Source organism: Rhamphochromis sp. 'chilingali', assembly GCF_963969265.1.
Source record: "Rhamphochromis sp. 'chilingali' genome assembly, chromosome: 12".
NCBI lineage: Eukaryota > Metazoa > Chordata > Actinopteri > Cichliformes > Cichlidae > Rhamphochromis > Rhamphochromis sp. 'chilingali'.
Genome location: NC_137939.1, coordinates 19,382,690 through 19,407,502, shown reverse-complemented (window position 1 = coordinate 19,407,502; position 24,813 = coordinate 19,382,690). Strand labels below are relative to the sequence as shown.

Sequence of the window (24,813 nt, the reverse complement as noted above, 5' to 3'; positions counted from 1 at the left end):
TCAAAATGTTTCAGGTTCAGATGCCTTGAGGTGACTGCTTTTGCAAATTGGTGCTATATAAATAAAACTGAATTGAAATTAATTCAATCAGTTGGCACTGATGTACCTTCTCATAATACTGCAGTTCATAGTCCAGAATAACACCATTGGGCTGATCTGGCTGGGACCAGGACAGAGTGATGCTGTTAGGAGTTCTGCTAACCTGGTGGATGATGGACACTATTGATGGTGCTGAGAAAAAAACAAAGAGATCTGAAGGGTGTAGAAAACATGCTAACAGACATTCGAGCTACTAAAACAGAAGTTAATACTGAAATCACTGAAATATCACTAGAGTAACATCATGCCTCACCAGCCTGGTTGGTGGTGATGTTGACAGACGTGTACTGTGGTGAATAAGGACTCTGATCAGACACTCCATTGACAGCTTGTATTTCAAATGTGTACTGCGTGTGAGCCATGAGGTCGCTGATATGTACTCGGGTGTTGGTGAGTCCCAGCTGACGTGGGATAAACTGCACGTTGTCACCACAGCGGGTGCAGCCGCTGCGACCGCTGCCACAACTCTTACATATGATGTTGTAAACTACATCTTCTCGGCCACCACTCTCCTTTGGTGGACTCCACTCCAGTATCAGAGAAGTCTCATTTACTATGGAGATGACATTTTGTGGTGCAGATGGAACAGCTAGAAGACAAAGGGAAAACAGAAAATTATGCTAATAGTAATTACTGCCTGTTATAAGTTTTTGTTTTTTTTTTTTATTCTCAAGCTTGCACCTCACTAGCTAAGGATTGCAAGCTCTAGAGGTTTAGTACAGAGACTACATGTAAGAACATCAAGCAATAGAACATCTGTTTGTTCCGATAACCAGATTCCCACTTAGTGTATTTGCATTATCTGGAAAAAACAACAACCCAATTATCTACATGATGATAATGGAAACAAAGTATATTTTTTAAACGTATTACATGTCTTGTGATTGCAAAATAAATAAAAACTAAATACAATTAAAAATCTTCATTTTTGAATCTTCAATTCAAGGGGATCAATGTAGACTCTGGCAGAACATTCAATCAGTTATGCTCCTGCAGGTTGTTACAAAATTGATTGCAGTATCATTGGGTGGGGGGAGGGTCTACCCTTCCTATCTTGCCCAAATTCTGTTTGTGTTTGCCCTGGTCTATTGGATGGTGGCGTCAGTACTGCATCTTTTTCCGGAGGGTTTTTTGGGGGTGGGGTGTATTTATAGGTTATATAATTATAATATAATATTCATAACTTGTAATGACACAAAATTACACACAGGTGAACTCGATTATCAAATTAGGTGATTTCTGAAGCCAACTGATTGCATTGGATTTTATTTAGGGGCATCAGAGTACAGGGGGCTGAATACAAATGCATGCCATACTTTTCAATTTGTTTGAAATTTTGAAAACCACGTATCGTTTTAATACCACTTCACAATTATGTACTACTTTGTGATGTCACAGAGAACCCCCATTTCAATTCAATTTTATTTTATTTATATAGCACCAAATCACAACACCAGTTGCCTCAAGGCGCTTTATATTGTAAGGTATAGAACTGCTTTGAAATTCATATGAGCTGTTCGCACTAAAGTAAAAAGCACCATCACTTCATGCGGATACCCTCTCGGCGCCAGCTGCGGTCGCAAGGCTGGAGCCGAACAAAAACACCCTGATAACGACTGTGTTTAGTCTGTTCCTTCCCATTCCATGGAAGGCCACCTGGGTTGGCTGGAAGACTGTTTACTTAGCCTAGCAGAGCGAAGGACACTGTCTCAGCTGAACTCTGGACACGCACACACATACATATACACTGATATCCACACACTCATCCCCCCCTTCCTTTCCAAACGCCTTCGATGCTTATTCTCTTCCGATGCTGACGGTGGATCAAGGAGACCAGCGCACAGGCTGCAGGCCCGGATGTACTGTCTAAATCGGCTGTCTCTCACCCTTTACCCACCCCTGTTGCTTGTCATGTGTTTCTTTGGTGTATTAAGAGTTTTTTCATGTGCTATGTGCAGAGGTGTTTTTTTCTGTTCACAAACTGATCTCCCTGTTGGAGCTCAGTTTGGGGGGAGTTATTTTTTTCTCCTTATCTTTCATGTGGTGCATTTTTCCATTGTTATACCTCTCTGACCTGTCTTCCCCATGTGATGTTTTGTGTAATGTATGTATGGTCGGAGGGTAAGATGGCGCCGCCATTGCGTGCAATAGGTCGGCAGCCTTATGAAATTTCCCCTTGTGGGACTAATAAAGGTATATCAAATCAAATCAAATCAAATCAAAGGTAGACCCTACAATAATACATACAGAGACAAACAGAAAAACAATCATATGAACCCCTTTGAGCAAGCACTTGGGCAACAGTGAGAAGAAAAAACTCCCTTTTAATAGGCAGAAACCTCCTTCAGAACCAGGCTCAGGGAGGGGCAGCCATCTGCCATGACCGTTTGGGATGAGAGAACATTGAACTGATGAAGTGATGGAACATTGACAATGCTCCATCAGATCAGATTATTGTAGAAAAAAAACTGCTCTTTGCACCTTTCATACTACCAGTATCACTGAAACGACTGACACAGAAATCCTAGAAGCACTTGGGTATAAGATTAAGGATCCAGGTAGAGAAAGCTTCTCCACAGAGAGGGCAGCTGGAAGCCAAAATCAGAGAAGCCCAGAAGGATATCAATCGATGCAAAAGGGTTTCATGAGAGAGAGGTCCTGGATGAAAATAAGGTAAAATTGTGTTTTCAAAACCTAGGATTTAGAAACTGCCAAACAAAGGCTCACAGCTCTGGAAACTAAGCTGAAGAGATAAATCAGAGAAGAGAATGACCTGTTCTGCTAAGATGCATCCAGGGTGTACTCTCTACTACAAGGAAAAAATAGCACACGGGCAGACCCACCCACAACTGAAATTCACAAATAGCACAAATAACAGGGCTCCTCCTAGGTACTAATCCAAACCGGCTAACACAGGGCAGAACAATCCTGATCATAAAAAGAGCCCTACAAACTACTGGCCAAATACCTGTTTCTCCACAACATAGAAGCTCATCTCAGGCATCATAGCAACAGAGCTGAGTAGACACATCAGTCATTACATAAGGACAGATCATAAAGGTATTGGAAATCACACTAGAGGACCAGAGTGTGGCCAAAAGGGCCGCACTCACCAGTAATGGTAGGGGTACTGGTGGGTGAAACTCATAAGCCAGGGGTGTCCAACTCCAGGCCTCAAGGGCCAGTCTCCTGCAGGTTTTAGATGTGGCCTTCATCCAACACAGCTGATTTAAATGACTAAATTAAACTCCTCGACATGTCCTGAAATTCTCCAGAGGCCTGGTAATGAACATTTGATTCAGGTGTGCTGACCCAGGGTGATATCTAAAACCTGCAGGACACCAGCCCTTGAGCCCTGGAGTTGAACACCTCTGTCATAAGCATTCCACTCTTCAAGTCTTATGATCAATGGAAAAATTACAGTAATAACTCATACTTATTCTCTCCAAGTCATTATTTTGACAAAAAAATTAGATATGACGGTGATTAGACATGCCGTGAGAGTGAAAAATGTGAGTTCCATGTTGACACAGTTCCTTCTTCTGATATATGGTTGAAAAAGACAGCCTCTAACCAGACCCCACTAAAGTGCAGGCGGTGCTAGACTGGCCAGTGCCACCAAACTGCAAGCACTACTATCATTGTTTCATTTGTGCTTTCAGTAAAATTGCCCTAACTTTAATCGAATTCCCTTCTCCAAAAGTCCAGTTATCATTTGATCTCTCTGAAGGACATTTCGCCACCACTTCTATCCTGTTGATGCCTGACCGCACCTGCCAGGTCATTGTCGAAGTCAATGGCTCTGACTCCAGTGTGTGAGCAGTCCTTTCTCACATGTGAGACGGTACACTGTATCTTTGCATATGCTCTTTCTAGGTGTCACTATGGATGATAAGGCAGCAGCATATACAGCTGCAGTATATGCCTTTGCCTACTGGTGGTGGTCAGAGGGCCCGGTGGCGCCAGTGTCTGGCAGCCTCGCCTCTGTCAGTGCGCCCCAGGGTGGCTGTGGCTACAATGTAGCTTGCCATCACCAGTGTGTGAATGGGTGGATGACTGGATGTGTAATGCGCTTTGGGGTCCTTAGGGACTAGTAAAGCGCTATACAAATACAGGCCATTTACCATGGAAGTGTGACAAATTGGTACAAACCATCCTGAGTAGAGAAGGCCATTTTCTATTTGGAATCTGGAGTCAAGGGAATCTGCCAGTAGCCCTTGGTCAAATCCAAGCAGTGCCTAATCGGTCTAGGAGCTCATCAACCCTGCATCATCACAAGTGAGGGAGGCCAAAATGGTGGAATTTGGCACCTCCAGGCCCAACTCATCTCTTTGGCAAGAATACCAGAGGTGCAAAACATCAGCTACTGGTAGACTGAGCAGTCAGCTGAGACTGCAAGACTAGGCTGACCAACCTGTGCACTGCTTGGATTGATTACAAGAAGACCTATGACTCGATGCCCCACACCTGGATTCTGGAATGCCTAGAACTATACAAGATCAACAGGACCCTAAGAGCCTTCATCAGAAACTCAATCAAGTGCGGGATCTACCAAGGGGATGCACTGCTCCCACTGCTATTTTGCATAGGCCTGAACCTCCTCAGTGAGATCACTCACAAGACTGGATATGGATAATGACTACAGAACGGAGCAATCATCAGGCACATCCTCTACATAGATGACATCAAACTATTTACCAAGAGTGCATGAGACATTGATTCACTGACCTGCACCACCAGGATATACAGCACATACATTGGAATGTCGTATAGTCTGAAGAGGTGTAGTTGGATGATAACAAAATGAGGGAAGGTAGTCAGAACTGAGGGGAACGACTACCAGAAGGCAACATTGTAGACAGTGAGGACAGCTGCAAGTATCTGGGGATCCCACAGTTAAATGGGAACCATGAAGGGGTCGCTAGAAAAGCTGCAACCACCAAATACCTGCAGAGGGTCAGGCAAGTCCTGAGGAGTCAGCTGAAGGGTAAGAACAAAATCCGGGCTATCAACACCTACGCCCTGCCTCTGATCAGGTAACCTGCTGGCCAAAGGAGGAGATAGAAGCCACTGACATCAAGACCAGGAAGCTCCTGACCATGCATGCTCAGTGAATACCTCAGGCAGCAGAAACCCAAGAAAGAGGAGGAACCATTATGGAAGGACAGGTCCCTGAATGGTATGTATCACCGGCAGATAGAGGAAGTGGCTGACATCCAGAAATCCCACCAGTGGCTGGACAAAGCTGGACTGAAAGACAGCATAGAGGCACTAATCATGGCAGCACAGGAACAGGCTCTGAGCACAAGATCCATTGAGGCTGGGGTCTATCACAACAGGCAAGACTCTAGGTGCAGGCTGTGTAAAGATGCCCCTGAGACAATCCAGCACATACACAGCAAATCCAGCATGTCCAAATTAACACTGTCAGATTTGATTTCAACACTATTAAAGTGTCTATATGGGTCCACACCAGAGAGTGTTAATTTAACTCTTTTTGGAGAGTTGGTATGTTAACTCTGATTTAGTGTTAAACACCAAATCTGTCTGGAGTTGATAATTTAACACTTACTAATGCTAACTAGGTGTTAAGAGTTTATATATTAACTCTCAAAGAGTATTTTAGTTTAACTACGTAAGAGTTATCTTCTAATTAATTCTAAAAAGCGGGAATTTTACTGTTCTGAACTTCTAGAAATTTCTTTTGGAAATAAACATTTACTAAAAAGATGCAATTGTTTTTGAAAAACATTTATTCTGAACTGTGCACCACAATTTCAAAACATTTTCTGAAAAATGTAACAGTGTACATGTTCTCACTTTCATTAGAATTTTGTTTATCAAAAGGTCTGACATAGGTGAGCTGGTAAATGCAAATAACAGCATTATCATCACTTATATCTTCAACACAATATGCATGTCCTTCATTCATCACTTTGTGGAACTTCAGCACACTTCTGCTCTCCCCCATATTCCATCTTCACAAGCATATCCTATGTGGAGAATGAATAAAAATTAGTTGACACTAATTAATGGCACAAATAATCCAGTAATCAATTGCAGCACAGTAAAAAAAAAAAGAATCCTTTTTGAGCCATTACTTGTGTAAAGTATTTTCCCAAAAGACAAGGACACCGGCAACAGGTAATACTGAACTAAATGTAAAACCTCAACCTTTTTCATTTTTACCTAAACCGTGTGCACAAAACTCTGGAGGGATCTAAATGATAACGTAGAACCCAGTCAGGATATCTGCTACTACTGTTTGCTAGTTTGTTTGTTTTTTTATGAGAGATCGTTTTCAGGCTTCAAGTAGCACCATTATACCAACATTTCACATTCTAGACATTGTTTTAGGTGTATTTGACCAAAAGTTTGACTGAAAATTCACATGCAAGCTTTTTTCAAGGCTGTAGTATTTGCCCGCAAACAATACCTTTCACACAGCTTTGTCTCAACTCCAAAGAGCCACAGAAGTAAAAGCTAATAATAATAATTGAAACAATCTTTGAAAAAATGACTTACCAAGCATGGCAAACAACTCAAATATGTAGAGCAAAATGTTCTGAAACGGCTTCACTTCAGCTTTGATTGGAGCCTATGGTGCTGGGGGCGGAGTCTGTGAATTTACTCTATTGGTGTCATAGCCCCTGTAGGAGTTCAGAGTTAAGAGGTCAAGAGTTAATGTTTCCATTGTAACACCTCCAGATTTGACATAGAAACCCTCATTTTTAACACTCGATTTTAACTACTATCATTTTACACCTCAGAGTTACATTAAAAGAATGCGACTCTACTTAGAGTAAAATTAACTCTACTTTTGCAAGAAGACTACTAACACCAAAACATTTAACACTTTTGAATTTGCTGTGTAACAGCAGGGTTCAAGATGCTAGCAGGGCATACATGGAATGCCATAACCAAGTGGCCAGCATAGTATACAGAAACATCTGTGCCAAGTATGGCCTGGAAGTCCCGAGGTCAAAATGGGAGACGCCCCCTATGGTGGTGGAGAATGACTGAGCTGAGATCCTGTGGGACTTACAGATACAGAACGACAAAATGGTGGTGGCTAACCAACCGGACATAGTAGTGGCAGTCAAGCAGAAGATGGACGTAGTGATAGATATAGCAATACTGAATGACAGCAACATCAGGAAGAAGGAACTGGAAGAAGTTGGAGTAGTACCAAGGGCTCAGAGAACAGCTTGAGAGGGTGGAGGGTGAAGGTAACAGTGGTCCCAGTGGTAATTGGAGAACTCAGTTCAGTGGCCGCCAAGCTAGCAGTAGCACTGCCAGGCTGTGCCAGGCACCTTTCTACCTTTAAAACCCCCGGAGAGCAGCCAAATGGCTGGTAGGCTTTTAGCTAAGCTTTAGCTTCAGCCAAGTGGAAGCTAAATTGGCTAGTCATTCATATGTAAATTAGGTTGTTACCTGGGAATTCTAGAGGGAGGGGAGTGGGGGTGTGTGATTGAGGGGGTGGGGGAGCTGCTAAAAGCTGTGAACTTCCTTTTGTGTTTCATCTTGATGCATTCTCAATCATCCAGGGAAATAAATCTCCAAAAGTCACCAACTTGGAGTGTTTCAGTTTGCCATCTTAGGGAGAAATCAACACACATGGGTGTATGTCCTTTGTTGCTGAGATTTATTGATAAAAACAGTACAAAAAACCAACCATTTGTACACATATTTACAAATAATAATAAAAAGTGAGTGAGTACATTTCAGCATTTTCAACATTATACCAGTGGTCTGATTGATGCCACAATGGAGCAAATCGAGCAAAGACTGATAAGTTCGCTGCAATTTCCAGTGTGTGGGGATCATTTGTCACCAACTGCATCACGTGCTACAACCCTGGTCTACATATCACCGTTGATGAACAGCTTTTCCCATCAAAGACTCGGTGCTGTTTCCTGCAGAATATTGCAAGTAAACCTGACAAGTTTGGGATCAAGTTTTGGGTGGCTTGCGACCTAAAATCCAAGTACCATCCAGTACTATCCATTTATCTTATTTCTTAGGTGTTTTCAACCTCTGCTGCCACGCTGACGGCGTATGTGGCCAAACGGAAGAAGACAGTCTATATTCTTAGCAGCATGCACAGCGTGGTTCAGACTGATAACACTATCAAAAGGAAGCCAAACACTGTCACCCTTTACAACAAAACAAAGTGTGGCGTGGATGTGATGGACCAGATGGTTCGGGAGTACACTGTCCGCAGAGGAACACGGCGCTGGCCAGTTGCCGTGTTCCTGAAAACACCTAAGAAATAAGATAAATTGTTATTTCCATAGCCCTTTTACACACAATGAAACACATAAACATAGAACCACAAAAGACCTGCAACATACCTGAGTGGTGAATTCATTGCGATCTGTCTGTCTAGTGGATTGAGGAATTTTCCTGCGAATCTTGTTGACTGTGCCAAGGATGGTGGTTTTCCGTCTAAGAAGTTTTTGCGCAAGTGAAAGCGATGTGAAAAAATTGTCCGTGGTAACATTTCTGCCCTTGTCTAGGAATGGTTCCATCAGCCTCATTACTACATTTTCAGAAAGTCTCTCCCCAGTGGGACGATTGGGGTCCTTGCCAAGATATGGGAAGACATTGCAAATGTATTTGGATTTTAGGTCGCAAGCCACCCAAAACTTGATCCCAAACTTGTCAGGTTTACTTGCAATATTCTGCAGGAAACAGCACCGAGTCTTTGATGGGAAAAGCTGTTCATCAACGGTGATATGTAGACCAGGGTTGTAGCACGTGATGCAGTTGGTGACAAATGATCCCCACACACTGGAAATTGCAGCGAACTTATCAGTCTTTGCTCGATTTGCTCCATTGTGGCATCAATCAGACCACTGGTATAATGTTGAAATGTACTCACTCACTTTTTATTATTATTTGTAAATATGTGTACAAATGGTTGGTTTTTTGTACTGTTTTTATCAATAAATCTCAGCAACAAAGGACATACACCCATGTGTGTTGATTTCTCCCTAAGATGGCAAACTGAAACACTCCAAGTTGGTGACTTTTGGAGATTTATTTCCCTGGATGATTGAGAATGCATCAAGACGAACACAAAAGGAAGTTCACAGCTTTTAGCAGCTCCCCCACCCCCTCATCCACACACCCCCACTCCCCTCCCTCCAGAATTCCCAGGTAACAACCTAATTTACATATGAATGACTAGCCAATTTAGCTTCCACTTCGCTGAAGCTAAAGCCTAGCTAAAAGCCATTTGGCTGCTCTCCGGGGGTTTAAGTCTAGGCGAGTGGCTCTAGCAGATCCCACGAACAACATCAGACATCTCTGTCCAGAAGAGCGCAGTCCTAGGAACAGCAAAGATACTGTGCAGTACCCTCAAGTTTCCAGGCTTATATGATAAAGACCCCCCACAGAGGAAATAGGGGAATTTTGGTTTTCACCCTTAATATAACCGGTATAGTATTTATTTCTCCAGTATGGATAAATGGGCCTGATATTTGTTTGATTTTATAAGTCTATTTGTTATTATAATTATTGTAATATTATATAATTATAATTAATAAATGGTAGATGAAATAAAAAATAACAAGTTCATTCCATACCATGTGAATACAGAACTATTTTCAATACTTCTCAAGACAAACAAACACCCTATTCAGGATTCATTAAAGGCAGACATTCTTCAAATAATACACATTTCGACCTATTACATCTATCCCACCAAAGTAGCCATAATTCCGATTCAGTAAAAGGACTAGATGTTACAATCCCTGATAACGCATTGCTTTAAATGGAGAAAATCTTGAGGGATGGCTGTTATGAAGAAAGCACTTATAACAAACAACTTAATCTCAACAAATTTTACACTTCACAGAGGTACAAGACAAGGGTGCCCACTCTCACCCTCATTATTTGCACTTTTCTTTGAACCATTAGCAGCAGCAATCCGTCAGAACGTTAACATCATAGGCATTCACACCAATAATACACCAATAAACACATAAATATAAAAAAGTTTATATGCAGATGATGTACTCCGGTTCCTACAAAATCCCAATAAATCAGTTAAAGAACTAATCCAAATCACTAATACATACTCCCAAATCTCTGATTATACAATAAATTGGAATAAATCTACCACTTTAATAATAAATGGAGATACCCATTCTTATACATGACAGATCCCTCACCTACCACCTACTACTGGCATGATCACATACCTAGACATACAATTCTCCCCCAAACTGTCAGAGCTGTTCCACTGTTTCACTCCTCTATTGAAAACAATAAAAGATGACTTAAACCGATGGATGACAAAACCACTTTTAATTTTAGGATGTACTAACACCATAAAGATCAATTACGTATTCACAATGATCCCTATTCAACCCACAGCAACTTTTTTCACCACTTTGGACACAATAATAATAACATCATTCTAATGGAAAAATTAAAAATTCCAGATACTGCCCACTGCAAACCTTGGCTTGGGACCCTCCAAAAATGGCCTGTATTTATATAGCGCCTTTACTAGTCCCTTAGGACCCCAAAGCGCTTTACATATCCAGTCATCCACCCATTCACGCACACATTCACACAAAAAGGTGTCTATACCTTTGGATTAAAAAAAAGAATACTCTGCATCTCGCTACAGTATTTTTAAGGTCAAAACAAAAGAAAAGAAAAAACAAACAAAATAAAAATGGTTTGCAGACAGATAAGAGACCCTAGACTATCATGCTTTTTGTCACATGTCAGAGGACCATTCAAACAGTTCTCCTATCCTCCAACACAATAACAACTTTCAAACCCCCAGCCCAAATATCACCAGTGTGATATGGGCCATACTTCATGCTGGTACTGGGACCTGGGCCAGCCTAGGCTCCACAGTGTGGGGCCCACATCTGTCCCATGGTACATTACATAATTGGTGTGGAGTAGTGTTGTTCAAAAATAAAATTAGGTTCCCAATGAAGGTTTTCAGTGGGAAAGAACACTGTGGCTTGCCCACAAAAAGCCCACAAAGAGACTCAAAAGGCAAAATTGCTCTAGGCCTGACATGAGCTATCTCACATGAGGTCTACATTTTCTGTGGTAATGTTTGCTGGAAGATAGCTGCTGCACGGTTGTAGCTAATGGGAATCCTCCTATGCACTTCTTGACTTACTATCCATTACAAATATGTAATTAATTAATTTCTATTAATCTACTACTTGTACATTACATTCCTAATTCTAATGACATATTTTAAAGGTATAGTGTGTAAAATCTCACCACTGGATGTGAGTAGATTGCAGATTGTAGTCAATTGAATTCAGTTTTCTTACTCCTCCCAATTCAAGTGCAAAATCCTAGCTATTGTGGCTGGTGCAGGAAAAACACATTTATGATCACATTTAGTGGCCAGCTGCTTTGCATTTCCCCATAATAGTCACAGCCAGTTGGCATGTCTCTACTACTCTTTGTGTATAAAAACATTTCTGTACACACTATATATTAACATGATTGAAGAATATTTGGCCAAAGATCTGAAATAAGAAATTATTTGATTTTTTTTTTCATTTTGTCTTCGTACCCTCATCCCTAACTGTTCATAGTAGATGGCTGCCCACACACACAAATATCAAATGGTCATATATAGTTTCAGAGAGTTATTTGTGATCTTCATATTAAAAACAACGTATGTGGCCGATCTCTAGCTACATACATATGGACTATTTCCATCTCAACCACTATATTCAAGATAGCAGGGCAACATGTCAGCTTCTAAAATCAGGCATCCCTTCCTCTTTTTTAATAATTAATTACTTCTAAATTAATGAGAAGATGTAATTACACACAACTCAATGTATACATAGAGCAGCTTTAATTTGTCAAATAATCTAGTGTAGGTTATGAATAATCATTTTTTCGCAACTTTGTTCACATGGATCAGCTTCATTTCATTTTTCCTCTTCTGTTTCCTCTCATCCCAGCTGGAGTCAGTCTCAGTTGTCACAGGGCTCGAGGCCGGGTACACCCTGGCCAAAACTGATATCAAAGTCGGGGCTGTATCAAGACACGAGGACTAAACCCCAATTCAACCAGACCCAGAACTGATCCTGAATTAAAACAGGACTACAACAGTTCAAAATCAGGACTACTGAGGAATTAACCAAGACAGAACCAGAATCAGAACTAGATGATAGTAGCACTAAAAATCATCATATACCTGCACTACACTTGTTTTTTTAATTCTACCAAAGTCCACTATTTAGATTGAGAAAAGTGTATATAATTATTTAGCAAACAAGCCTGCATAAATGTAGAATTTGAAAAATAGCAAACCAAAAAAGAAACACAAGGTACAAGCAGTGTTGGGGAGTAACGGAATACATGTACCGCCGTTACGTATTTAAAATACAAAATATGAGTAACTGTATTCCGTTACAGGTACCGTTTAAAAAGGTGGTATTTAGAATACAGTTACTTTGTTGAAATAAATGGATTACACGGCGGTACTTTCCTGTTTCATATTGTGGCGGGTCAGGACTGTTTCGGTTTTGTTTGACAGTAGTTCCAGGCGGCAGCGTTGCAGTTGCCATGGTTACAGGGCGACGCTCTCGCTCTGCGTGTTTCCTGGGTGAGAGAGCGCCTTTTTGTTGTTGTTGTTGTTGTTGTGCTAAGCTAATAAGCATAATGCAGAATGTAGCATCATGGGCAGTGTAGCCCGTGCTGCAGGGAGAATGGACTGCCATACTCGTTATGTGTCTGTGAGTGCGAGGTGGGAGAAAACGGGAACTGGAAGCATGTAAATATAATAATAACCACTGCAGCCAAGAAGAGTGCCTGACGAGCCTAGTTGTAAGTACGCTATTAAAACTCTGTACGCTTTGTTCGTGTTTTCCGAAACAATAAGTTCCGTTGGAGCAGCCTGTCAACGCCTCTCTCTGTCTCTCGCAAGCAGAGTTGACCCACACAACAAAGTAAAGCTATTTTTCGCCTAGGAGCCCGACACGAACCCGTATTATTCAGAGGTCCCTTTACTACGGTTCGGAGCCGCGGACCTTCAGTAACAGTAATAAATCACACAGCAATAGTACATTCACGTAGTTGTGAAATGCATGATAATATGTTAAGTAATCCAAAGTATTCAGAATACGTTACTCTCATTGAGTAACGTAACGGAATACGTTACAGAATACATTTTAGGGCATGTATTCTATATTCTGTAATGGAATACATTTTAAAAGTAACCTTCCCAACACTGGGTACAAGATACATGAGCACCTATGATACGGTGATACTTTTGGTAAACAAGAGTAAAGAGAGAAACTATCTGTATTTCTTAATTGCAAATGGCACCAAATTGTATTCAAACTGAGCCACACTTATGGAGCTCCACGATTCTCTTCCTGGTGTTTTGGTTGACATCTTGATGTTCCCATGTCACAGAAACAGGCTCTGTGTTTTGCCTTATATGCATCCACAGGTGTGCCACCAATTTACTCACATGGGCTCTACTAACCTATCAGAAGCTTCTTCAGTTCAGAATGGAATCGTCTGGAGTTTTCTTATTAATTAACAATAAACTTAGTGTACATGTACTCCTAATTTTGATCAAAGTGATAAAAAATAGACAGCTCTGTCTCTCTTTATTCTGACATTTAACTAATTCAAAAGATGTTTCAATATTTATCTAAAACAAAAGTTTACTTTAAATTGATGTTGTACAGTAAAAATGTTTTCTCCTTAAAGTGTATGTAAATATCTGGTTACAAATGTGAATATCCTGCTGTGTACTGAAATCCCTCTTGGTTTGCATAGAAATATACTGAACAACATACAAAGCACAATATATAAAATAACATTTACCTGAGTTTTTTCTTTGAAAGAACCCTCTAATGTCCATTCTTATATTTCAGTACATAACTGAAACCGATTTAGTCGGGGAGGGTAAGAACTGAAAATATGAAATAAACACACGTAAGCTAAGACTCTCTAAAAAAAATAGCATTTGTTCGGCTTTTCATTTCACCATTTGTTGATTCACTTGAACAGCAAGTAACGTAATATTGGTCAAGTGATCAGTTTGATATCAATCTTTCGTGATACACCGTCATATTTACATTATTTGTACGGTACGAATGATTTGCTTTGGTACCTGGTCAAACTTAAGCTCTCCTTAGTATGGCTGGCTCCGTTTCTCCAACAGCACACTCACAGGTAGCAGCTGCCCCGCCCTCTCGCTCAGTCTTAGTGCCTGAGCTCGGATCATACCAATATCAGGGGGGATTCACGCACAGTCGTAAATTCCCACAGTGTGCACTATGCGCTTCGAATATTGCTTGCACTTTTTGTTTTATACAAATTATACTCCAAAAGACCCCGGGCTTCTGACAAAAAGACCCGGGCTTAAGCCCAGTAAGCCACCCCCACGCTCCGCCCCTGGTATACATACTGGTACAAGGCATCTGTGGAGGGTCAGATTCAGTGCGATAGTAGCCATTGCGACAGACACAGTTAGTTGCTCCCTCGCTGGTGGTCCGGCTGTTAATGGGACACTGTAAACATTTGTGGTCTCCCTGAGCAGCCTTGAAGAAGCCTGTAACACATGCTGTGAGGGGAAACACATAGTGGTTAAATACATTTAAAAATGTGCAGAGAAAGGAAAGAAGAAACAATTAGGAACAAAATGCATACCATACAAGTACAGTATAATTTCTTATGAGCCACAACTACAGATTAAGATAGTTTGTCTGAGCTATTTCCAACGACTTTGCTCAGAAAGTAAATGTTTTATCATTATAGCCCGCATGGTGGCATCTAATAAATGGACTGAAATGACTATAGACTCCACCACTGTAATAAAAAGGAAAACATTTTAAGCCTGAAAAGCAAATTCTCTTTCATTTGAGAAAAAAAAGTAAGCTAAGAATTTCTTACCCATAAAAAAGTTATCCAAAAATGAACGACTATTTATATGTGCGAAACTGTTAATCACATTCGATTTTATCTAGCACACAATCTCAGTCTCGGTTTTCCTCCACAAAGGAGGAAAACATACCAGCATGCTTAGTTGTATGCATCAACTGTTACAACATGTTACAATCAATAAAAAAAGAAGAGAAAAATACAAAGACTGGAAGTAAAACAAAATATGAAAACAAGAGAAAGGCTCTTAGAAAATAAACTAAAAGGAGAGTAATGGAAAACTACTAAAGACAAAGAGAAGGGGGGCTTGTGTCATGGTAGGTATTTTTGGTTGATTTTCTCCAGACATTTAAGATTGTATTTTTTAGCCTCTGTGTTTCCTCCAGCCCCTTAAACTTATGGACAAAGGATGTAAGCAAAATGAATATACAGTGAACCCTTGAACACTGAATAAAACAAAAATGCTGCATAAAAGCAATAAACACAAGCTTCAACAAGAATCACAAAAATATATTCAAAGAATATGTCAAATAACCCAAACCCCTGACTTACAAGAACCTTTCCAACTCAGGAAATCTAAACTCCACTTTAAGTTTTCAGTGTTCAATTTTACATCTCATTCTTCACAGATATAAACAAATCAGTTTGTTTTACTGTCACGGGCAAGCCATATGTGAATTATTAAGGACCCAAGATGCGGCAGCTCTGGTGCAAGTGAGTTTATTAATCAAATGTAGATACAAACAGAGATGGCAAGGGTGAGCATGAAACTAAGAAAACCTAAACTGGGAAAAACTAACAGAAACTAACCAGAAACAGAGATGCAGGTAGTCACAGGGAAATACACAGAATGATGGAGCGGAATAACGCAGACGAACCAGCAACTAACAGAGGTAGACATGAGGTTTAAATACACAGAAGGATAACGAGGGAATGAGACACAAAAGGAGTGCACAGCTGGGAGTAATCAGACATGATGAGACAGGGGGAAAGTAAACTGAACACACTGAGATCAGACACGGACCTTCAAAGTAAGACAGGAAACACATACACACGCAAGGACACAGACTCAGAGACGCGGGCGAACACAGAGACTAGGGATGGCTATCGTTTAGGCTTTATCTGATACCAGTACCAAACCGGTACTTTTGAAACGGTGCCGGTACTTAAACGGTGCTCGAACCGGTGCTTAAAGAATCAAAAACACAAACTTTGTCCAAAAACCTCTCATGTTCAGCTGTTTTTTGTAAAAAGGGTTATCCCCTGCAGCTATAGGGCATATATGGTATCAGTCTTGGCTGGAAGCAGTGCTTAAACAATGGAAAAAAAACACCAACTTTGTCCAAAAACCTCTCATGTTTAACTGTTTTCCACTTTTTCTTTGGTCATTTTAGCCTTTTTGGCCAGGGAGAAGGGAGTATCTGCCATTAAACAAGAAGACAGCCGCATGTAGCTATGATGATATTTGCTAGTTCACTTTACATGCATTAATGTAATAACGTGGTTAGCCTACTCAACGTAAATTACACACGAACAACATTAAGCTACTCACGCAGAGAAGAACGGCTGCTGCTGCCATCATCATCCGTTATCATTTCTGCTACACTGGCAGGGCTAGGGGCCAGGACTCTCCTCTTCGGGTTCTTGGGGGATGATGCTAACTCCGGGTCCGATAACAGGCAACCCACCCGCAGTAGATGTGCTCGGTGTGAGGTCTCGCAGCAAGCTATCAAATACGGTGCATTTCTCGGCTTTTAAAAAAACGCTATGCGTCGCCAGGTGTTTCATCAGATTCGAGGTGTTACCTCCTTTGCACAGTATCACCTTAAAGCACTTGTTGCAGGCTGCTGAGTTTGCATCTTTTGCTGTGAAGTACAGCCAGACTTTGACCGCTTCGCTTTGGGCATTTTTAATCTGTAGCTCTGCTCTAAAAGAACGTACGTACCTGGGCCCGCCTATACTCGCAAAGGTAAAATGATTGGCTAGAATCCAAAGTGTGTGACATCTCAGGAAAAAAAAGCACCGAAATGAAGCACCGAAATGTTTGCTGCTTTTCGGTCTGGTTACTACCGTTTATGTCATACCGGTACCCATCCCTAACAGAGACCTTACTACACAAAAGGGGATACACAGGCAAGGATGACATCAAACCGAGGGAACACAACTAAACCCAGGGAAACCAAAACACAACAGTCATAATACATAAAACTATCAAAAGTAAAAGTACAAAAACCAAAAACACTGGGTCACCGACCCAGGACCATGACAGTTATAGCAGTCCTTTTCCTGCAATCGAGTCAACAAAATAGGTTTACCTCAAACTCAAAAGATCAAGAGGGTCTTTGTTTTCCTCTTTTAGTTGGCTTTTTTATTGGTCTTTACTCACAAGACCGTCAGTCCTTCTACAGGGAGTGCAGAATTATTGGGCAAGTTGTATTTTTGAGGAACAATTTTATTATTGAACAACAACCATGTTCTCAATGAACCCAAAAAACTCATTAATATCAAAGCTGAATGTTTTTGGAATAGACTAGAATAGAATAGAATGCCTTTATTGTCACTATACAGTTGTACAATGAGATACAGAGCATCTCCTACTCAGTGTAAACATGCTGGGGTGGGGGGGGGGGGGGGGGTACAGTTCTGCAGCGCTATGTACATATGGACAGTATTAACATATACATATATATATATATACATATACACATATACATACACATATATATATACACATATACATACACATATATATGTATATATATATATACACATATACATACACATATACATATACATATATATATATATATATATATATATATATATATATATATATATATATATATATATATATATATATACATACATATATATATACACATATATATACATATATATATATATATATACATATATATATATAATGTACAATATACAAGACGTAAGTAATATGTAATAAATAGTGTTATGTATATACAGTTGAGTTATTGCACATAGAATTGGTATTGCACAGTGGTGGTCCATAGAGGAAGTGGGAAGTGGGGGGGGCTGTGTTATCTGTGCATGTGTCAATTCAGGGTGGTTATCGCTTTGGGGAAGAAACTGTTTTTGAGTCTGTGGGTTTTTTGTGTTGATGCACCTGTAGCGCTTCCCTGAGGGAAGCAGGCTGAACATGTTGAAGCCAGGGTGGGAGCTGTCCTTGATAATGTTTGCTGCTCTGGTGAGGCAGCGGGAGGAATAAATGTCCATCAGGGAGGGGAGAGGGCAGCCGATGATCTTTTGTGCTGTCTTGACCACACTCTGAAGCCTCACTCTATCTGCTTTGGTGCAGCTGCCGTACCATACAGTGATGCAGTAGGTTAGCAGGCTCTCAATGGACGAGCGGTAGAAGGTCAGCAGCAGGTTGGAGTTCAGCTTGTACTTCCTGAGGACTCTCAGGAAGTGCAGCCGCTGTTGGGCCTTCTTGATGACCGCTGAGATGTTTCCTGTCCAGGAGATGTCAGCAGAGATGAGGACACCAAGGAACCGGAAAGTGTGGACCCTCTCCACACACTCCCCGTTGATGTAGAGGGGGGCCAAGTCGGTGCTGTGTCTCCTGAAGTCAACAATGAGCTCTTTGGTTTTCTTAGTGTTCAGTGCCAGGTTGTTTTCTGAACACCAGGCTGCCAGCTTCAGGACTTCCTCTCTGTACTCTGCCTCGTCTCCCTTCGAGATGAGTCCGACTACCGTGGTGTCATCAGCAAACTTGATGATGAGAGTGTTGTTGTGGGTCGAACTGCAGTCGTGGGTGTAGAGAGAATACAAGAGGGGGCTCAGCACACAGCCCTGTGGGGAGCCAGTGCTCAGTGTGCGAGTGGAAGAGAGATGACGGCCGAGTCTTACAGTCTGGGGCCGGTTTGTGAGGAAATCCTTTTTCCGGGCACATGTGAGAGGAGGGAGGCCAAGAGTGACCAGTTTGGTGATGAGGATGTCCGGGATTATTGTATTAAAGGCTGAGCTGTAGTCCACAAAGAGCATTCGGACGTAGCTTTGCCGCTGCTCTAGGTGACTCAGCACAGCGTGGAGGGCTGTGGCGATGGCGTCTTCTGTGGATCTGTTTGCACGGTATGCAAACTGGTGGGGGTCGAATTCTGGGGAGAGGTAATCCTTGATGTGCTGAAGGACTAGTCTCTCAAAGCATTTCATGATTACCGGTGTGAGGGCCACAGGGCGGTAATCATTCAGGCTGGAGATGTGAGACTTCTTTGGCACTGGGATGATTGTGGCTGATTTTAGACAGGATGGGATGGCTGCCTGATCCAGTGAGAGGTTGAAGAGTCTGGTGAAGATGAGGGTGAGCTGGTGTGCGCATGCTCTTAGTACCTTGCCAGGTACTCCATCTGGACCGGCCGCCTTCCTGGGGTTCACTGCTAGGAGGACACGTCTGACCTCGTGCTCTGTTACAGTGAGTGGAGCGGTGCAGGAACCAGGTGAGGATGAGGATGGGAGCAGGGCTGAAGCAGATGAGTGTTGCTGTTGTGGTGTTTCAAAGCGGGCGAAGAAGCTGTTTATTTCCTCTGCCAGTTGCCCACTCGGGTTTTCTGTTTTTGCAGTGCTGCCTCTGTGGTTGATGATGTCTTACATTCCCTGCCACACCTCTTGTGTGTTGTTGCTGGACAGGTGGGACTCGATGTTCCTTTTGTGGTCTGACTTGGCTTTTTTAATCCCCCTTTTCAGGTCAGCTCGAGCAGCCCTGTACAGAGCTCTGTCACCTGACCTGAAGGCGGCATCACGGGCTTTGAGGAGTGAGCGGACCTCGCTGGTCATCCAGGGTTTTTGATTTGGGAAAACCCGAATGCTTTTGTCCACTGTCACATTTGCAGTACAGAACTTGATGTAGTCCAGTACTGATCCTGTGAATGTTTCTAGGTCCTGGTGTTCAAATATGTCCCAGTCTGTCTCTGTGAAGCAGTCCTGTAGTTTGGAGAGAGCATTTTCCGGCCAGGTTGTAACAGTCTTTGTGGTGGGTTGTAATTCCAGGTCATCCGTTTTTTGCACGAGGGATCTGGCGTTGGAGAGATAGAGGCTCGGCAGGGGTGGCTTGTGTGGTTTGTTTTTTAGCCTTAGCATAATGCCGGACCTACGGCCCCGCTTTTGCTTCCTCTCCCTCTGTCTGCGCCTCCGCCTAGTCCCGATAACAATCCACGGGGAGCCCGGTGGTCTCGCTATGTGATCTGGGATGTTGTGCGTGTGAAGAAAGTCCAGTGAAACGGATGTTTGATGCTGGTCACCGATGTCTATGAGGCTCTGGCGGATGTAGCAAACTTTGAAAGTAGAGCCGATAATGCAGAAAAAAATAAGAAAGACATACAAACTAAGCAAACTAAACAAAAAAAAGGAGTACTGAGACGGAGAGCCGTAAGCCGCTGCAACAGTGTGTGCCGCCATATTGCCAAAGTAGTTTTTAGTTTGTTTTTAGTTTTAGCTATTTTAGGGGGATATCTGTGTGTGCAGGTGACTATTACTGTGCATAATTATTAGGCAACTTAACAAAAAACAAATATATACCCATTTCAATTATTTATTTTTACCAGTGAAACCAATATAACATCTCCACATTCACAAATATACATTTCTGACATTCAAAAACAAAACAAAAACAAATCAGCGACCAATATAGCCACCTTTCTTTGCAAGGACACTCAAAAGCCTGCCATCCATGGATTCTGTCAGTGTTTTGATCTGTTCATCATCAACATTGCGTGCAGCAGCAACCACAGCCTCCCAGACACTGTTCAGAGAGGTGTACTGTTTTCCCTCCTTGTAAATCTCACATTTGATGATGGACCGCAGGTTCTCAATGGGGTTCAGATCAGGTGAACAAGGTGGCCATGTCATTAGTTTTTCTTCTTTTATACCCTTTCTTGCCAGCCACGCTGTGGAGTACTTGGACGCGTGTGATGGAGCATTGTCCTGCATGAAAATCATGTTTTTCTTGAAGGATGCAGACTTCTTCCTGTATCACTGCTTGAAGAAGGTGTCTTCCAGAAACTGGCAGTAGGACTGGGAGTTGAGCTTGACTCCATCCTCAACCCGAAAAGGCCCCACAAGCTCATCTTTGATGATACCAGCCCAAACCAGTACTCCATCTCCACCTTGCTGGCGTCTGAGTCGGACTGGAGCTCTCTGCCCTTTACCAATCCAGCCACGGGCCCATCCATCTGGCCCATCAAGACTCACTCTCATTTCATCAGTCCATAAAACCTTAGAAAAACCAGTCTTGAGATATTTCTTGGCCCAGTCTTGACGTTTCAGCTTGTGTGTCTTGTTCAGTGGTGGTCGTCTTTCAGCCTTTCTTTCCTTGGCCATGTCTCTGAGTATTGCACACCTTGTGCTTTTGGGCACTCCAGTGATGTTGCAGCTCTGAAATATGGCCAAACTGGTGGCAAGTGGCATCTTGGCAGCTGCACGCTTGACTTTTCTCAGTTCATGGGCAGTTATTTTGCACCTTGGTTTTTCCACACGCTTCTTGCGACCCTGTTGACTATTTTGAATGAAACGCTTGATTGTTCGATGATCACGCTTCAGAAGCTTTGCAATTTTGAGACTGCTGCATCCCTCTGCAAGATATCTCACTATTTTTGACTTTTCTGAGCCTGTCAAGTCCTTCTTTTGACCCATTTTGCCAAAGGAAAGGACGTTGCCTAATAATTATGCACACCTGATATAGGGTGTTGATGTCATTAGACCACACCCCTTCTCATTACAGAGATGCACATCACCTAATATGCTTAATTGGTGGTAGGCTTTCGAGCCTATACAGCTTGGAGTAAGACAACATGCATGAAGAGGATGATGTGGACAAAATACTCATTTGCCTAATAATTCTGAACTCTCACTCCCGTCACTCCAGTGAATTTCCAGAATCTCCAGCTGGTACTGCCGGTTCCATAAACAAGTAAAGGAAGATGACAGTAGGAGTACTGAGATTCCAGAGTGTTGGACGAAGTCAGTTGCAAGAGCAATAGTAATGCCACCATCTGTTTCCTGCAAAGGGTTTGAACAACCTCTTTGCCATTTCTGATACACAACTCGCACATCTTCTAGGTTGCTGGCTTTAAAAAAAGGTTTTATGAGTGTTTCTTGATGTGTGTGTGTGTGTGTGTGTGTGTGTGTGTGTGTGTGTGTGTGTCTGTCTGTCTTTTCAGGGCATGCCTAAATGTGGAACACTCCAGCTGTCACATGTGGGAAAGCCAGACCCTATCAGACCCAAGAAAAACTGAAACCTAAGGACGACATGACATCAACGAACTGAGTAAATTAATATTTATGGTCGTGGTCCACATTACCATACAGTATGCCTCAAAGCCAAACTAATGGATTCTGAAATAGTAATTCCTTCATCCAGGTCTGAATATTTTCAGACTAATTATTTATTTGAAAAATATTTCTGCATTTGAAATAAAGTTACTGCTGCATAAATATTTTACTCGAGGAAAAGATTTATTTATCTCAAAAAGGAATTAAATAATTCTCCAAACCAGTTCTCATGATGCTGGATTTTACTGGAGGTATTTTTGTAGAACACAGACACTGTAAAGGAAAACTCATAAGATGAAAAATATATGTACAGTATACAAATCGAATCATTTACAGTGATACATTTCAAGCCTGTGAAGTCAACTTTAGTCAGCTCTGAATTCACTAAACTCCAACGTACTCCTCCTTAAACTAACTAAATTCAAAAGATTTTTCTTGCATTTCTGTTTGTGTACTGCAAATGTAACCTTTTCCTCAAATTGTCAAACGAATGTCTAAACTAGAGACAGCCCAACAGATTGAGCTAAGTGGAAAGTACAAAACGTGCTGAAATGTGTGTGTGTATGGTTGGGAGAACCAGTAAAAAAGGATAGTTGTCACTTTAATTCTGAATGAAAAAAGCTGGATTATGTATTGTATTGTTTCCCATACTTGTGCTCAGGTGTTTATTCCATAGTAGGAGGGAAGGTTTGTTTACCAGTTTCCATCATCCTTTTATTGCAGAAACAGGGAGAGACGACAATAGATTTGCCATTTAGAGACATTTCTAACAGTCTGCTAAATGGTAAGTTGAGAGGTACTTTTCTACTCAATTTTGAGCACTCAAAATGCTTTCTCACCACAAGTCTCACTCATCCAATCACACTGTGATGATTCGCTCAGGTGTTTGCTCTCTGTCAGCTACGTCTCTCTTCTGATATGAAAGGGTTTTTTGTCAGTCCCTTCCCCTGAAAGACATTCATACAGATCTTTGATCTATATGCAAGCACGTCTATCTAACATTCACATCGAGGGCAACTGAGGATACTTTGACACAAGGACAACGGATCGATTCACCAGCCTTCCAGTTGGTAGACATCCATCCCTTTTTTATGACTGTAACATCTGTAACATTTCTATAATAATTAAAACTGAAGGCTACGACCAAGCAAATAGTAAGCAAATCTAAAGGTTTTTCAATCACAGAGTGTTCTTAGTTTTTAACACATTGCTTCTGCATTTTGGCTTAGGTTTTGTTAAATAAATAATGATACTCTGAAATCACACTTTTGACCTAAACAGACCCCCCCCCCACACACACACACACACACTTGTACACAGCATAATACAGCTGTACTTACACCTAACCTGTAAAATAGCAATTCTGTACATTAATATTAGCCTGTAAATTTGCAATTTTTATACATATATCAACATATACACCTTTATATTGCATACTCTGCATATATTATCACTGTGATAGTGTTGCAAGTTTACACCAAGTTTACATATAAGCTACAAGATCTACAAAGCACTGTTTTACTATTTTATTTATTATTACTTTCTTTTAGTCGTGTGAAGGGAACCTGCAAAGTAAGAATTTAATTGTGCTGTGTAACCACTTGTGTTTTGCGGTGTACATGACAATAAACTTCTTGAATCTTCAATCAATACATTGTGGCTGCAGCTCTGAGGCAACATGTTTACTTTTGTTGGATCCCAACCGGGCCTTCCCAATATATAAAGATTCTTTTCTGTTTAAAAAGTACTAATCTCTGATTAGGCTATGCAGAGCTTGGATGGAGCCATGGAGGAGACTTGCCTAGCTCCAACTGCTACTCCACCTTGCAGATGTTGATCCTGCTTCCTCTGAAGGCGTGCTTGTCAGAATGGCATTCTGCTCAAATCTCCTCTCAGTCACACCCATTATTACCAGCTCTCCTCTAAATCTTTATTAACTGGGTAAAATTTAGTGGTCTGAAAAAGTGGGCCCAAGGATCCGTTCATTTTAAGGTTAGAGTAACCTGTAAGGATTCTTTGAGTGATATGCATGTCTTTACCATTACTGTTTCATAAACAGTAATGGTAAAAGCAAAAGCAAAGCAAATAATATTGATCACAAAATCAAATCGATTGAATTCTACTTATCTCTTTGACCTGCGTTGAGTTAATGCTGATTTTAATAATGATCTTGAGAGGAGAGAGACTAATGAAAGAAAAGGCACACCCTGGCCTGAAGATGCACTTATCTCTGTGTTCTGTGTTGATATACTCCAACAAGCATCCCCTGGAAATTCAAATCCTCTTGAATCTAATGAGCAGAGAAAAAGTCCACAGTTTGGCAGTGGTTGATCCTTCTGGTATCTCTGCTTAAACTTCCAACTGTAAAATCTTAGATCCAATTATCTGTAGTGCTCGTCTCGCAGGAGACAAAGCAATGAACAACTTATCTCTTCTGCACAAAACTTTTATACTTGGTATACCTGGTCCTCATCTTTCCCCTCCCTCATCACATCTTCTTGTCTTTGTTGTACA

At 41.5% G+C, this 24,813-nt stretch overlaps 1 protein-coding gene across 2 annotated transcripts in view; it reads right to left on the bottom strand.

The window, feature by feature from the left end:
• The window catches only part of LOC308407660 (ephrin type-B receptor 2-like), an 86,593-nt gene that overhangs the window by 28,015 nt on the left and 33,765 nt on the right, over window positions 1-24,813 (bottom strand). For both annotated transcript variants that reach the window (XM_080899446.1, XM_080899447.1), the window contains exons 4-6: window positions 14,528-14,683; window positions 353-688; window positions 107-231 (exon numbers count right to left, since the gene is read on the bottom strand). In XM_080899446.1, coding sequence (XP_080755572.1) covers window positions 107-231; window positions 353-688; window positions 14,528-14,683 — 617 coding nt within the window. The remainder of the gene's footprint in view (window positions 1-106; window positions 232-352; window positions 689-14,527; window positions 14,684-24,813) is intronic.